The 14,148-nt window shown below is 38.6% G+C and overlaps 1 protein-coding gene across 2 annotated transcripts in view; it reads left to right on the top strand.

The window, feature by feature from the left end:
* Positions 1-14,148, top strand: part of PHKA2 (phosphorylase kinase regulatory subunit alpha 2) — a 47,384-nt gene that overhangs the window by 16,799 nt on the left and 16,437 nt on the right. For both annotated transcript variants that reach the window (XM_085323172.1, XM_085323171.1), the window contains exons 12-20: positions 1,093-1,200; positions 1,810-1,888; positions 3,225-3,359; positions 7,137-7,246; positions 9,888-10,032; positions 10,491-10,569; positions 11,367-11,536; positions 12,143-12,316; positions 13,274-13,362. In XM_085323172.1, coding sequence (XP_085179298.1) covers positions 1,093-1,200; positions 1,810-1,888; positions 3,225-3,359; positions 7,137-7,246; positions 9,888-10,032; positions 10,491-10,569; positions 11,367-11,536; positions 12,143-12,316; positions 13,274-13,362 — 1,089 coding nt within the window. The remainder of the gene's footprint in view (positions 1-1,092; positions 1,201-1,809; positions 1,889-3,224; positions 3,360-7,136; positions 7,247-9,887; positions 10,033-10,490; positions 10,570-11,366; positions 11,537-12,142; positions 12,317-13,273; positions 13,363-14,148) is intronic.

The raw sequence follows: 14,148 nt of genomic DNA, 5'->3' as shown, positions 1-14,148 counted from the left end.
TGACTTAGGAAACAAATCTGAGAATAAACAAAACATAGACTGTCTTGCACCTCTGTTCTATCAGTTGGTTACATTCTTTGTTTTCCAGAGCTTGAACGTGAGAAACAGGTTTTGTATGAATCAGAGTTTTGATTTGGGGAGTTTTTTGTGTTTTTCATCTTTTTCTGTTACTGTTTTACCTGATTCTCCCGTTGTGACAGTTAGTCTCAAATGCTTAGCCTTATTTCAGCCAATCTAGTGCTCTTCCATCCTAGCTGCCTTTGGATTCCTTCCTGGCAACCTCTCTTCCTACTGCAGACCTCTCAGCCCTCACTCACTAAGGGTGTGGAGCATCCTGGACAGGTCTGAGTTTATGCAGGGAGTTGACAGCTGCTGTTTTTATTCACAGATCTGAGGCTGAAACTCTAAAATGTCTTCCTGCTTACAGAGTAGGAGCATGTAAGAGTACAGACCCTTCCTGTGAGCTTTGATGGGTACCAGTGTAATCTGAGCATGCCAGGCAAACAGAGTAGATATTGCCTCTTTTTTTAATAAATTTTTAGATGTGAATAAGCTGTTGTCTGGGAGGGTTTTATTGCTTCCTTCAACAGAGCTGTGTACTGCAGAATCAAGGTAGACTTTCTTTTTGTAAATTAATGGTCTCTTCTCTTTCCAATGATCATCATTCTTGCTAACAAGGGAATAGGTGGAATAGCTGCTTCTTTTTTGAGAGCACCTTTACTCCAGGAAGCTAGGTAGATGTAAGTAGAGTTGAAGTGTCACCTTGCAAGGGGTTTGAAAGCAGACACAATTACTACAAGCTGCCCAGAGGGAAAGAAGCAAAGGCATAGCAAGAAGAAAGGGGAAGTGCTATTATTGATGCTGTAATTACATGCAGAGTCCACATTCAGTTTTGAAGGGTGTGGTAGTGTGTGAGAAGGAATAATTGTGTTTTAGATAACTTTCAGCCTCAAAAGTGAAAATAGGAGATTCAAATATTAGTAATAATGGCAAGTTAGAAAGGGTAGATGATAGATCATGCTTTTTCAAATATTTTATTAACTGTTCTTCAGAATTGTAAGTAATTTTTCTTGCTTATGCTTTTGTTGTCAGGTGGAAGAAGAGTATGAAAATCCTCACTCAGTGGATCGTATCCCAGCTGGAAAGTTGCCTCATCTTTGGGGCCAATCATTGTACGTCCTTAGCTGCCTATTAGCAGAGGTAATACTGTTTCTTGTATAGTAGGTGAGCTTATATTCTGCTTTGTTTTTGGTGGACAACATGTCTTTCGATAGAAACCTGTACGTGACTCATCGAGTGGTGATTCTGAGCTTTCGGGATCTTTTTTGGATATAGATACTTGTTTTTCTGTTTCTAATCAAGCCAAATAAGTTGCCAAATGGACAGTATTTAGTTAGGCTAGAAGGATATGATATCCAAGCTTGCACTGCACTTGCAGAGCTAGGACTTTACACTATGGCAGTTCCACTGGGCTGTCCCTTATTCTGTGGCATAAGATGCCTACAAACTTTTTCCAGTATGAGCCATGTACTTGTTAAAGTATCTCGGTGTCACTTTTTTTTTTTTTTTTTTTTCCTTAAGAAGTCACTGGCTTGGCCAAATTGCTGCAACTCTTTTGGTTCTGAAAAATATTTCAAGAACTGTTTTTAGTGAATAATATTACTCAGTGGAGGGAGTGGAGAAGCCAGACTGTATGTTCTGGCAGCCTACTAAAATACCAAAAATGGTTAAAATTTCTTCTAGATGTCACCAAAAGCCTTTTACTTATTTTTTGCTTGTTTTACTCTTTTTCTTCTGCTTTTGTTCTAGGGATTTCTGGCTCCAGGTGAAATTGATCCCTTAAACAGGAGATTTTCCACTGGATTTAAACCTGATGTTGTGGTTCAAGGTTAGCGAGATTTTTTTTTTTTTTTTTTAAGTATTCCAGGGGAGCTGGATTATGTAATGGTGGATTGCCTGTGCACAGGRAACAATAAAGGCAGGTTTTAGAACAACATCTTGATAAGTCAAAAGAGAAGGCAGAAATCTTACCCTTATGGCCATTCTGAACTTTCTTGGGTATTTGCATGGCTTATGGATCCTTTGGGATACCTTCAGATGAAGAAAGGGCGGGCAAGAGGGTTATTTGTCTAGCAGTCTTTTCTCCAGGAGGGGATGAAGTTTAATGAAGTTTTTTTTTTTTAATAGCAATAACTTAAAATTTCAAGACTAGTYGAGGACTAGAGCGTATCAAAGTTAATCTTGTGGTGAAAAGGAAAGTCTTTGTGCATTCTAATGGAAAAGAGCAGGATTGACAGGAGACCAGTTAGTTTTTTTTGTACAGCCCATCTTCTGAGGAAATGAGAGCAATAAATGGGAAGGGTCTCTCTGCTCAGCCCAAGGTCTCTGGAAGTGGCCACTAATAAACTGAGTGTAGAAAACAAGACAGATATTTTCATAGCTTCTGACAACCTGTGCACTTGCCTTTGCTTCCTTTSCCCCATTGGTGTCTCATGGCAGCGATATTCTGTTATTCTGAAGTGCTTAATTTCTTGTAGAAATGCTTACTTATTTTAAGCATTCTTTGACAAATATTTGTAATGCAAAGAAGAATATTGAATTATTAGTCCCAAACAAGTAAGCCAGCTAATATGGGCAAAACCTCACAAAGAGCRGGAGATAGAATGGGAGTCTTAGCTTGTAAATTCCTCAGATTCTAGGCTTTGTTCTTCATCTACCGTTTTATGGCCTTTTTAATGTTTATTGCTATTGACTCAACTGTGTTAATACAATAAGTTGTATGAAAACAGCAAAGATTTAAGTCAGGCTTTCTCTTGTTTTGCCAGGGGAAATCCTATCTGATTGAAAGAAACTGCATGATCCAGCCTTCTGGTGTTAAAAGAAATCATTGTGCGGGGAGGGGGAGGGAGATAAAGCCCCAAGCAGTGTTATCTAATCTCAGAGTGGATCCTGCTTGGAGCAGGAGGTTGGAGTAGAGCCCTCTTGATGTCCTTGCCAACTTGAATTACCTAATGATCCAAAGTGGGGAAAATGGCAAGATGTATTGAGAAATAGCCAAAAGCTGTCTAACATCCCATTTGATCTCATGGAGTCATAAATAAAGAGTAAGGCCTTTGTGCATTTTTAGATAACCACGTGATAGTTGAGAGGTGACAGTAGAGACAGTTTAAAAAGAGGTAACTGGTTTTTAGCGTTTTTTTTTTTTTTTTTTTTTTGTTATGTAGTAACGGTTTTAGCAGAATCTAATGAAATTAAGAATCTCTTGCAAAAACATGGAATCAATGTTCAGAGTATTGCTGATATCCATCCACTCAGAGTGCAGCCAGCTCGCATCCTAAGTAACCTCTACACCATGTTGGGTAGGTATTTGAACATGGAAGCCTAACTCTGCTACTGTGCAAGGTATTCTTTTAACTTCTTCCTCCTTTTTGCACTTTCTCAATTTCTTTACTTTCTTTGATTCCAGGAATATTTGTGTGTATGTGAATCCTTAGATTAAAAAAATGTGCATTTGTGTGAAGAAGCTTAACAAAATTGTAACTTCTGCCCTAAGTAAGGAGCCCCAGTGTGGGGAGTAGAAGCCTTTTTTGAAAAAGTGGCTAAAATATGGCCCTGTGCCATGTCATGTTGTGATGAAGCTGGGTAAAAAATTGACTCTCTTTGTCCTTCAGGAGCTATTTCCAAAGAGAATCTGGCTTAAAGAAAAGCCTGGAAAATCTAGAAAACAAATGTTTATTCTTTCAGAAGTCAAAATACTTATGTTTTGAGTCTGGAAAATGATCGATGTGGCTGCTGTTCTACATCTGAGAAGTCTTCTACCCCAGATTAGGGAAGCCATGCTCTTATCAGAGCATCCTTGGACTGTCAAATTCTTGCTAATGTTCCTTCTAGCCCTGAGCCAATATGAGCTGTTAAAGCCCTCCAGCTCTCTTGTAAACCAAGAAACCTTTAGATTGCTGGAATTTGTTAACCTCCAGACTTTGAATGCTTTCCAGTTTCTCAGCAGTGACTTTTGTCCCTCTGAGCCTGTCAATTGAATGAAATAAATGCCTAAAAATTCTAATTGTTCTACTTAATTTGAAAATCTAATAAGACCACAGTCTCTTTTTATAATCYCTGCTGTAATGATTTGGGTCTTAGTTAAAATAAATAAAATAAAATCTTCATATATTCCTAACTGAACATAATTTTACTAGTTTCAAGCATACCAGAAACTCATGATCCAAAATTGTGGATGTTAMTGTGAAGTAAAGTTGAGGTGGGGTGAATCAGCACTGGTAGATTGCTTTACAGCATAGACAAAGGGAGCTATATCAAGCTGCGTTTATGACCCCTTTTCAAAGTTCCTGTGGCAATCGCATTTATGAATAATGCTGAGGGGGAGTACAAGACTGTTTATACTTCCCTTACCCGAAACCAGGAAGCCTTTGGAAACTTTGGCATATCCAAAGTAACAGGGCTTTCAAATAAGTCTTAGAAAGCATGCCCTTTAAATGAAGAGGGGAAACTGCATATGCTGCTTTTGGGCAAGAATTTGTTTTTGTCACAAAGAACTTCTAACAAATGAGACACTTGCAGAGCTTTGCTGAAGCTTGCATTTATTTTATAATTGTTTATAATAATTCTTTCACTAGTGGGCGAGTAGGATGATTTGACACATTGGTATATTGTTTTTAACAGTGAATTCTTTGGGAATATTCATAGTGGGTTGTTTTTTCCAGGGATATGCTTGTTTTGCTTATGCTGCTTGTCAGCCGGATTTAGGTCAGCTCATGGCTGCTGGAGCAAAGAGCGCAGTGCAGAGCATTAGCTAATAAGTCACACTGGAGGTAGGCATGCTAGTATTGAGCTCATCTTGTCAAAATAGCTGCATGGTTCCTGACCAAGTAGGAGCATGGACAGAGTAACATATTTGCCAGCAAGTGACAATATGCAGGTGGCCTTTGCAGGCCTCTGTAGACCATTGATCCTGTGCTTTATACTTCTCCTGAATTTTATTAAACTGCCTTTGAGATGTGGATGAGGATTGAAGAGTGCAGTTGTCTCTACTGCTGGAGTAATTTGAAGGTAYGAAAAGGACTCTAGTTCTCCTGCTAAGAAGAAATCTCAGGAAGTTCGACAAAGGAACTGTGAAGTCTTGCATCTGCACTCCTGCACCCTGCATATGAGTACAGACTGGTGTCTAATTGGCTGGAAAGCAGCTTTGCAGGGAAGGACCTAGTGGACGCAAAGTTGAACATGAGCCAGCAATTCAGCAGAGAGGTTGCAGGTCTTCAAGAAGTCTCTGGGCTGCATTAAGCAGAGCGTTGCCAGCAGGTTGAGGGAGGTGATTCTTCTCTACTCAGCACTGGTGAAGCTATACCTTGAGTRCTGGGTCCAGGTCTGGGCTCCCCAGTACATGAACATTGACATACTGGAGCAAATCCATTAAAAGGCCACTGACACCTTAAACATATAAACATACCTTCATGTCTGACATACAAGAGAGGCTAAGAGTGCTGGAATTGTTTAGCCTGGAGAAGAGAGGGCTCCATCGGACCTCATTAGTGTACGTAAATACCCAGATGCAAGGGGAGCAAAGAAGATGGAGCCAAACTCTTTTTTGATGGTATCCAGTGAAAGGACAAGAGGCAATGGGCACAAATTGAAATGCAGGAAATTCCATTTAAACAGCAGAAGCAAAGCAGCAAACCACTGTGAGGGTGGTGTAACACTGGAGTAGGTTGCTGAAACTTTGAAAAAACTCCATATTTGAAAGTGTTCAAAACCTGACTGGATGCAGCACTGAGCAATGTGCTCTAATTGACCATGCTTTGAACAGGGGGGTTGGTCTAGATGGTCTAGATGATCTCTAGAGGTGCCTTCCAACCTCAACTATTCTGTGATTCTATGGGGAAAAATGGTGCCCTTCCTGACTGGACTGTAGACAGGGGACCCAAAGCCACTTGAGAGTATAAGGAGCTTGGAAGGGATAGCAGCACGTGACAAGGCTTACACCCCTAGAAGAACACTGTGTGTGATATTCCCCATGTTTTTCTACCTTTTTTGCTTCTTTATTTGAAGATCTGATCTGGTTCTTAGGTGTTGCGAATAGAATATACATTTAATTGTTTCTTGTGAGGCTGAATTTCTGCTTGTGGTTCCAAAGCTCAAATTTCACTTGCTTTTAAAACTAGCTTTTCTGGACTTAATCTGGCATGTTGTATTTAATACCTTGTTTCCTGACCAGGAACATGTGTATGTTCTGTAGGGAGGTTTGATACAGTGTCAGAACTTCTGTTGTTGACAGCTTTTGAGGCTTGGTACAGATTGAGACTTCCTCTATTCTCCGTGTCCTGTTTAAGGTGATGCTGGTTGTTATCTGTGACTGGTTTCATTTGGTTTCCATGGTTTGCATACATCACATACCTTGTTGCTATTCTAGATGATTAATGAACCATCATCTGCACAAAATGTCAGCTGGACTTTTCATAGCTGATACTCTGTTTGGTTCTGGAATTTGAGACTTCAGGGTTTTGCTGTTGTTGCGCTTCATAATGTCAAAGGAATTAAGGTACCTTCTCCTGCACATCTGACTGATTCAGATGATAAGGATTCATTAATTCCTTCTCTTCACAAAAAAAAAATCTAGTGTTGAAATAACCATGAAAAGAACTTCTGTCTTTGTATTTGGATGTATTTTAAGCTTTTATAGGCCAGAATTTTTAAGCTTCTACAATGAAAATACTGCAATTTCTGTTACATGTTGATGGCCTCATTTTTTGAAAGGACATGTCTCTTGTTGTTCTCAGTGGGAAGTTTTGGGTGCTGAGCATTGACTGTAAATGAAGAACATATTCCTATAGCCATTGAAGGAGGGGGGGTTTGTTTGTTTTCTTCTTCAGCTGAGTCCTTGAAGAAGCTGAAGTCCTAAGGTATATGGTATAGGTGTGATACTAAGGTTTGCTACAAAACAGTGATCTGTAGCATCCAAATCTATTTCTTTCTTTATTCTACCTTGCCCATGTCAATGAAGCAGATCTCTGTCTAAAAARGTTGTTATGGAAAACCACACCACTGGGACTCAGCTCTTTTAAATATCTGGAGAAGAACAGGGAATGTTAAGTGAGACTTACCTTTTTTTTCTTTCTTCACAGGCCGGAACAAGAGCATGAAACTAAGTGGACGGCCACACCGACACATTGGAGTGCTAGGTACCTCCAAGCTGTATGTGATAAGAAATCAAATATTTGCTTTTACCCCCCAGGTGAGCATGTAAAACTAGCAGAGAAATCGGTTTACTTAATGGCTAATCATTAGTGAAAGACTTTGCTGTTATGTACTGTCATTCTACTCTGGATGGAACAGGGCTGATAAAACAAATGTACTTTGTTTTCTTTTTTGGGGAGTTGGATGATAAACATGATAGGAATGCTGATAAATCTCTCTTCTGCCATATGGAGTCTGACTTCTTTGGCTTCTGCCTCAGAAGGATATGGTAAATCAATAGAACAAAGTTGTTACTGATCTCTGCCCTAACTAATGTTCAAGTTAATGGAATAAATAGTTTCTCCCAGAATGGGTTACTTGATATATATGCCTACTGATCACTTTGATGGAAAACCTAACTTCACCTGAGCATACCAAGATTTATAACCCCCCAGACACTATGATACACTTTTTCAGTATATTGTTGCAAGGGTCAATAGTGCTGAGAAAAGGATGGTTCTCTTTGTTCTATTTAATGCCTTTTTCAGTATAACCAGAGGCTTGGATCTTCAGAATCAGTGGCTCTTTTTATGTTTAATGAAAAGCTATACACTTCTAACTGTAGCCTTATTCTAGCATTTATATTAGAAGGCTAAGGGGTCAGTGACTCCAAACATGTGGAACTGAAGCAGGATAAATAGTGCTCATGCGCTGCTAACAGCTGTTTGAGTAATGYGGTCTTTAAATTCCAGTGGAGGAGGTTCAGTGGACTCCACAGATGGCCTGCTGCAGTGCTTCATGAAGTCCAAACATAATAAAATTTGCTGCAAATACTGTTGATACCTTCCTATACCTACAGGTCCATTGATCACAGCCAACTTCATAACAAATTTCATGTGTGGAATATTGGTTATTGTGTTGTGTCATCTCTCCTGACCTGATCTTAAATCTCTTTCCTATGTTGAGCAAAAATTCTTTAGGATTTTTTTTCCCTCCTTTGAATTTCTTTGTTTGTCAGTATCTTACAGTGTGTTGGGCAAAGTTGGACCCTGTATTCCAGCTGAAATCTTGCCATGTGTCAATATGGACATACTTATTAATACATTCCAAAATGGCATTTATCTTTGCATCAGCAAAGTGCTTGCTATTCCTGCTTATTCCATAATTTACTAAAACCTCCATAACTTTTTCCATTATACTTCTTCAAAGCCAGACCTCCTCAACCCTTGTTTTTTTTTTTTATTTTTAAAGGTGAACTTAAACACACAAAAGTAGTGCTTAACTCATATGTGCTGATCTTCAGTAATGTCCACAAAATTCTTATTTTTGTAGTTTGTGTCCCATCTAGGTCTTCAATAAAAATATAGACCAAGTGTGGGGCAAAGGTTGATCCCCTTTAGCTATTCTCTGAATCTGAGAGAGCAGTTGATAGCTACCTGTTAGGAACAATTTTTCAAGCAGTTATGCTTTATCAGATGTTGTTTCTTTTATCTCATTAATGTCAAAAGCTTTGCAAAACTAAAGATATGTCTGCTGCTACTTGTTGCTTCCAAAGAAGGAAATTGAAGAAATTAGACTGGTTTGCTGAGAGTGTTTTTTTGATGTGACTGTTTGGCCATCTTGTTTCATCAGTTTTATTACTGTGGCACACTCAAACTGGCTTTGTTCTGCTGTATATTTTCAGGTACTGGAAGTGGATTGACTAGTGTTATCCTGGCTCTTCCATTTTTAAGGACTGACAGTGTGTTTGTTTCTCTGCTGATTTCTGGGACCTATTCTCCCTGAGTTCTCAAAAATAATTGCTAGTGGTTCAGAGGTTATTTTGGCTAGTTCCTTAAGTTCTGTGAAGTAGTTTCTATAGCCTCTGCCTGCTTGGTTTTAGGTGCTGTTTAACTTTTTCTTCCCCTGCTCAGGCTAATCTCTTACAATTCTGCTTTTCTAGCATAAAGGCAGCATTGAATGCTTCAATTGCTCTATATCCTCTCTCCTTTTCTATTAAGTTTTGTAGTTCCTTTGTGTTACTTCTGATATGTTTACAGAGTGTTTTCTTACTATCCATTACATCTCTTACTAATTGATGTTTATTTTGCATTCTAGYCTTGCTCTTCCACTTCTCTCCAGTAATTATGCAGTTTCTTAACTTTTTATTGTTGCTTGTACAACATTTTGTCCAGTTTTTTTGGTTGCCAGCTCTCAATATAACTACAATAATCTCTTACTGTTATTCTTAGCCTTCTGTTGTGGTGGGCAGCTTTACCATTGTACATTTAATGCAACTTCTTTCTACAGTAACTGTCAGCTTTTCTGTATTCTGCTTGTCTTTCAGATTGTTCCCAAGAGTATAGTGTGTGCTTAAACCTGTTTATTTTTGTTGTTGTTCTTCCACATTTAGGACGCTTCCAGATCAAGGTTACTGTAATTTGTTACTAGGAAAATTGTATTTGACATGCATGATCATCTTTTTATTCGAATGGCTTGATTTTTTTTTTTTCATAATCAGCCTGCAAGTATGAGAACATGAATTTTCAATAAAAGCATGGATCTTTTTGTGATAGTAGCAGCCCAGTTAGGTTAAATCTTTTAGTCTGCACTCTGATCAACAGTAATTCATGTGGCTTTTGTCAGCGCTTTCCTTAATTTTCTCCTCCTCTGTTAATTCATTCACATCTACTGGTGCATGTTATTTTTCTGTCCTCTAGTTTACAGACCAGCATCACTTCTATCTGGCTCTGGACAATCAGATGATTGTGGAGATGCTCAAGATAGAGCTGGCTTACCTCACTTCTTGCTGGAGGATGACTGGAAGACCAACCCTGACATTTCCAATCACCCACACAATGCTCGGTAGACTTTGTTTTCTCTGTTTCAAGCAAAGTAGATTATTGTGGAGGAGTAGGATGGGGGTGGTTTTGAGAGGAGACAGATGGCATGACTGTTTCAACATCTGAGTTTTAACATCAAAAGTACTGTTTAACTTTCTCAAGTCTGTGCTGAACTTGGATGACATGTTTATATTTTGTTTTGGTTTTACTCCCCCTCGATATACTCGCATCTCCCCATCATACCCATGCTATTTCTGTTCAAAAAGATTTGATAGAAAACCYGTGGAACCTGTCATGAGTGCAGTGTGGGTTTGCTTTTGTTTATTTTTGAGTAAAGTAATGTTAATAGCATTTCTGGGTTCTGGTTTTAACTTCTGTCTCRTTTATTTTATAGAGAACAGCCAATAATCCACTTGGCTAGTCCTGATAATTTAAGAACATGTTGCTAAGCTTCAAAATTCTTTGTTTATTCTTCTTTAGTTGATGATGGTGCTGACATTCATCCAGCAGTTCTTGCCACCATAAGAAAATTAGAGGATGGCTATTTTGGAGGCGCAAGGTAGTGTCAATATCCCAAGCAAYTTTTTTAAATTATTTATTAATCAAATCCAAGCTTTGTATTTAAGCATGTGATAATGCTTCGTGCTGGCACTCTGCAGAGACAACAACTTCAGCTATAATTATTATGTGGAAATTAGATRGCAGCTGGACCTCCATTACAATGGGAAGGGTGTATCTCTCAGAAAATTATACCATCTGTGACTGGCATTAAAAGATAATGAAAAACTAATGACAGACCTTGGAAATACAAAAGCTCAGTCTTAGCTGGTTATCTTTTAAAGAACGTATCTTAAACATGAATTACATGTAGTATTGATCAGCATGTGTTTCATTCATCTGCATATAAAGGCAGTTAATGTGATGTCACATTACTTCCCTATTRTCAGAAAAAGATACCAATTAAAGAACAAACAGAAAGACAATTGGATGGGCTTTTTGTCATCCTAACAGCACTGCAGTTCTGTGAAAAGATGCTACTGTCGTGAAAACTTCAGTCTCTTTTTGTCATATATGATCTCTCTTCATATAAACATTCAGAGCTTTGCATGATGAGGCTTTGAGTTAGGCCTATGTGTGTTACTGTAACACAGGTTAATAACTAGAGTAGAACCCAGCTGGGCCTGCAGGGTTTAGTTTGTTTTGTTCACTTTTGTTTTACCCTGCATTGGTTTCTTCCTAGTTACCAAAGGTGGATTGACTGTGGATCTAGTAGATTTTTGAAGGAGGAGTTGACAGCTCAGTGAGCTTTAATCAGTACCAATGTCAACACTCTCTGGTGTGCTTTCCTGTTTGCAGAGTGAAAATAGGCAAGCTATCAGAATTTCTTACCACTTCTTTCCATACACACCTGAGTTTCCTGGATCCAGACTGTGATGTAAAACTCTTTGATGACCCTAATGGAGGTCGTTGCAGTCCTGACAGTGAAGATGGATACGAAGACTATCCGACAGATTTCTGTGAAAAAGGTGATAGTATTTAACTTCATATTTTTTCTCTTTCAAATATTATCAGTAGAGCACAGGTTTGGCTAGAATGTAGAATCTATTTTGTGCACATCTCATAGTCATTCAGGTTTCTCGTGCATCAGTATGACGACAGTATGTGCATGACTGACTTTGGAGAAGGAGTTTGCTCCTTCCCTATGCATACCATGGGTATGCTTCCCACATCCTTAGTAGGATATTGCCCAATAACTGCTGCAGTAAAGCTGAGTCTGAAGAATCAGCAGACTGGATGTGTATGGAAGACAACRGAGGGAGGAGAAAAGTGTGAGGAAGACATGTGAGTATGCGTAGAAGAGCTGATCTTTGGGCTAGCAGCTAGAGGAAAAAAACTTTTTTTTAAAGCAGATTTTCTTTTAAGCTGTTACATTGGAAGTTATTTTTCCCTTTTGAAAAGAAGCAAAACGTTGAGGYTTTTTCTTTCCAGTTTATTCAGCTTTAAAAATCCCATATGATCTTGCATTTTTGTGTGTCCTTCTGTATAAGCAAGAATGGAATAGTGTGTCTAAAACAGAAAGCAATGATAACTTATATGTATTTGTTTTTAATAAACTCTTTTTGTCACACTAGACAGCCAGGATGAGCTGGACCAGTATATAAATGATGTTCTGCAGAGTACAGCGCTGAAGTCATACCTGCCTCCAACTTCAAAGGCTGCTGATCAACCTCCTGTGTTCAGTGCAAACCATTCTACACGAGAGATACTGTCAATAATGGCCAAGGCAAAGGGCTTGGAGGTTCCAGGTATTTCTGTTTAACACTTCTTTAATGGTAACAATAGAAAACCTTTTCTAGGTACTAAAAGGCTAAATTCGTGTATTTCCCAATTCTGTCTTTAAAAAAGAAGTAATGGTGCAAGTATGTTGTAGTTGCAAGGAAATTAGTCCAAAATGWTTTTGGACTCGTCTGCACAATCCTGTGTCTTGGTGGGTACATAAATAAGCTTACTTATGTACTCTAAGTCTAAAAGAACAAATGGAGTAGGGAGGGAGGACAGTATTCCTAATAATACTGTATTAGTAGTAGATTGATTGAAGAACTTGCAAATTCAGTTGGTGCGTTATTTGGGTTTCAGTATATCTCTATATATTCAGTACTGTATAAGCTGGTTTGTAGTATCCAGTGCCCTGGTTAAGGGAATGCTTGTCTTAACTTTAGTGGACTTCAGATTCTCTCTCCTCAAAATATGTAGTAATAATTTTCAAGCTTTTTCTTAATCTTTTCTCTCATCTTTCATAAGTAATGTCATCTGAGCCTCTGATAAAATCAGCGTATGAAGTTAACTGAACATTAGCCTGCCTTTACCATGACCATTTTAATTATGATATCATATCAGTTAGACCATTTTCTCCATGTACATTTCTCCATTAAAATATGTAAAATGCTTAGTTAGGTAGCTCATTGGGCTCTAAGACCTGTGAACCATGGAYTGTCAGAAGAAGCATCAGCTGAGCATGTAGTGCCTGAGCCTTAGATATATTGATCTTAATTCTTGGAACAAGCCTGCAGGAAGGTAGGATCAAAAACATGAGCRCAAGCTTGTCTCTTGAGTTCCATTCACAGTATCTCAGAAGTGTTGCCTCATGTATTTTGACTCTCAGAGGCTTTCCTGTTGTCAGCTAGTACGATTGCTTTGTGCAGGTGTTCTCGCTTTTCATGTTACTGACACAACTATTTTTTTTTGGTGGCTTTGTTTTCCAGCTGTTTCCATGTCTCTTCCCACTAAAGTTCTGAACACACATCGGAAGTCTCTGAATCTTGTTGATAATCCCCACTCTTTTGAGACAAAGGTAGATGGTGGGAATGTTTATGCTGTTTGTGTTTTTTTCATACTCAGTACTGTGGCCTTTCCTGAGTTGACTGGGAAACTGCAATGTGCTTATTTCCCTTTTCCTTAGCCTAGTATGAGCACTGGGTAGTTGCTCCCTTGGTTTGTATCTTTTTGTTTTGTTTTATTTTATTTTATTTTTTTTTGTTTTGGCCAGTGGAAGGCTTTTGGTTAAAAAGACATTATCAGATAGAAAATCTCTAATAGTGCATGCAAAACAGAAAATAATACAATACGTGCTTATTTTTAAGGGCCAAAGCCCACATTATAATGTGTGTGTCCAGTTGAGACTAAAGGGAAGGACAGAAAGTGCACAGCTTTTTTGAATTGTTCTGCAAGAAATACTTACTGTAATTTCTGGGCAGGAGGTGAGTGTAGGAAATGACAGATGTCCTTAAGGCATGAAGATGAGGCTGGACTGGCCTTGTTCAGTCCTAATATAGATGATCAGCTGCCAAGGTTGGGTTTGAGAAGTTGCTTCCAATCTCCTGAAGGATTCCACTCTACAGAGCATCCATGGAATTGGTAACTCAGGAGCATGTTAATTGCTGAATAGTTTATTGAACAGAAGTTCTCTTCATCCAGGAATTCACCACAGCATTGCCTTATCCGATTGGTTTACATATATGTTTTATAAACTTGGAAAACTTTTGATGGCAACATCTACATATATGAAGTGCCACACATACACAGGGTAGAGAGAGAACTTACAAAATACTGATTACAACTATATTTGTTAATTAAAAAT

Source organism: Rhea americana, unplaced genomic scaffold (genome assembly GCF_003343005.1).
Source record: "Rhea americana isolate MKP2758 unplaced genomic scaffold, rheAme1 scaffold_82, whole genome shotgun sequence".
NCBI classification, from domain to species: domain Eukaryota; kingdom Metazoa; phylum Chordata; class Aves; order Rheiformes; family Rheidae; genus Rhea; species Rhea americana.
Note: the sequence above shows the minus strand (reverse complement) of the source record. Positions and strands in the feature narration are given on the sequence as shown.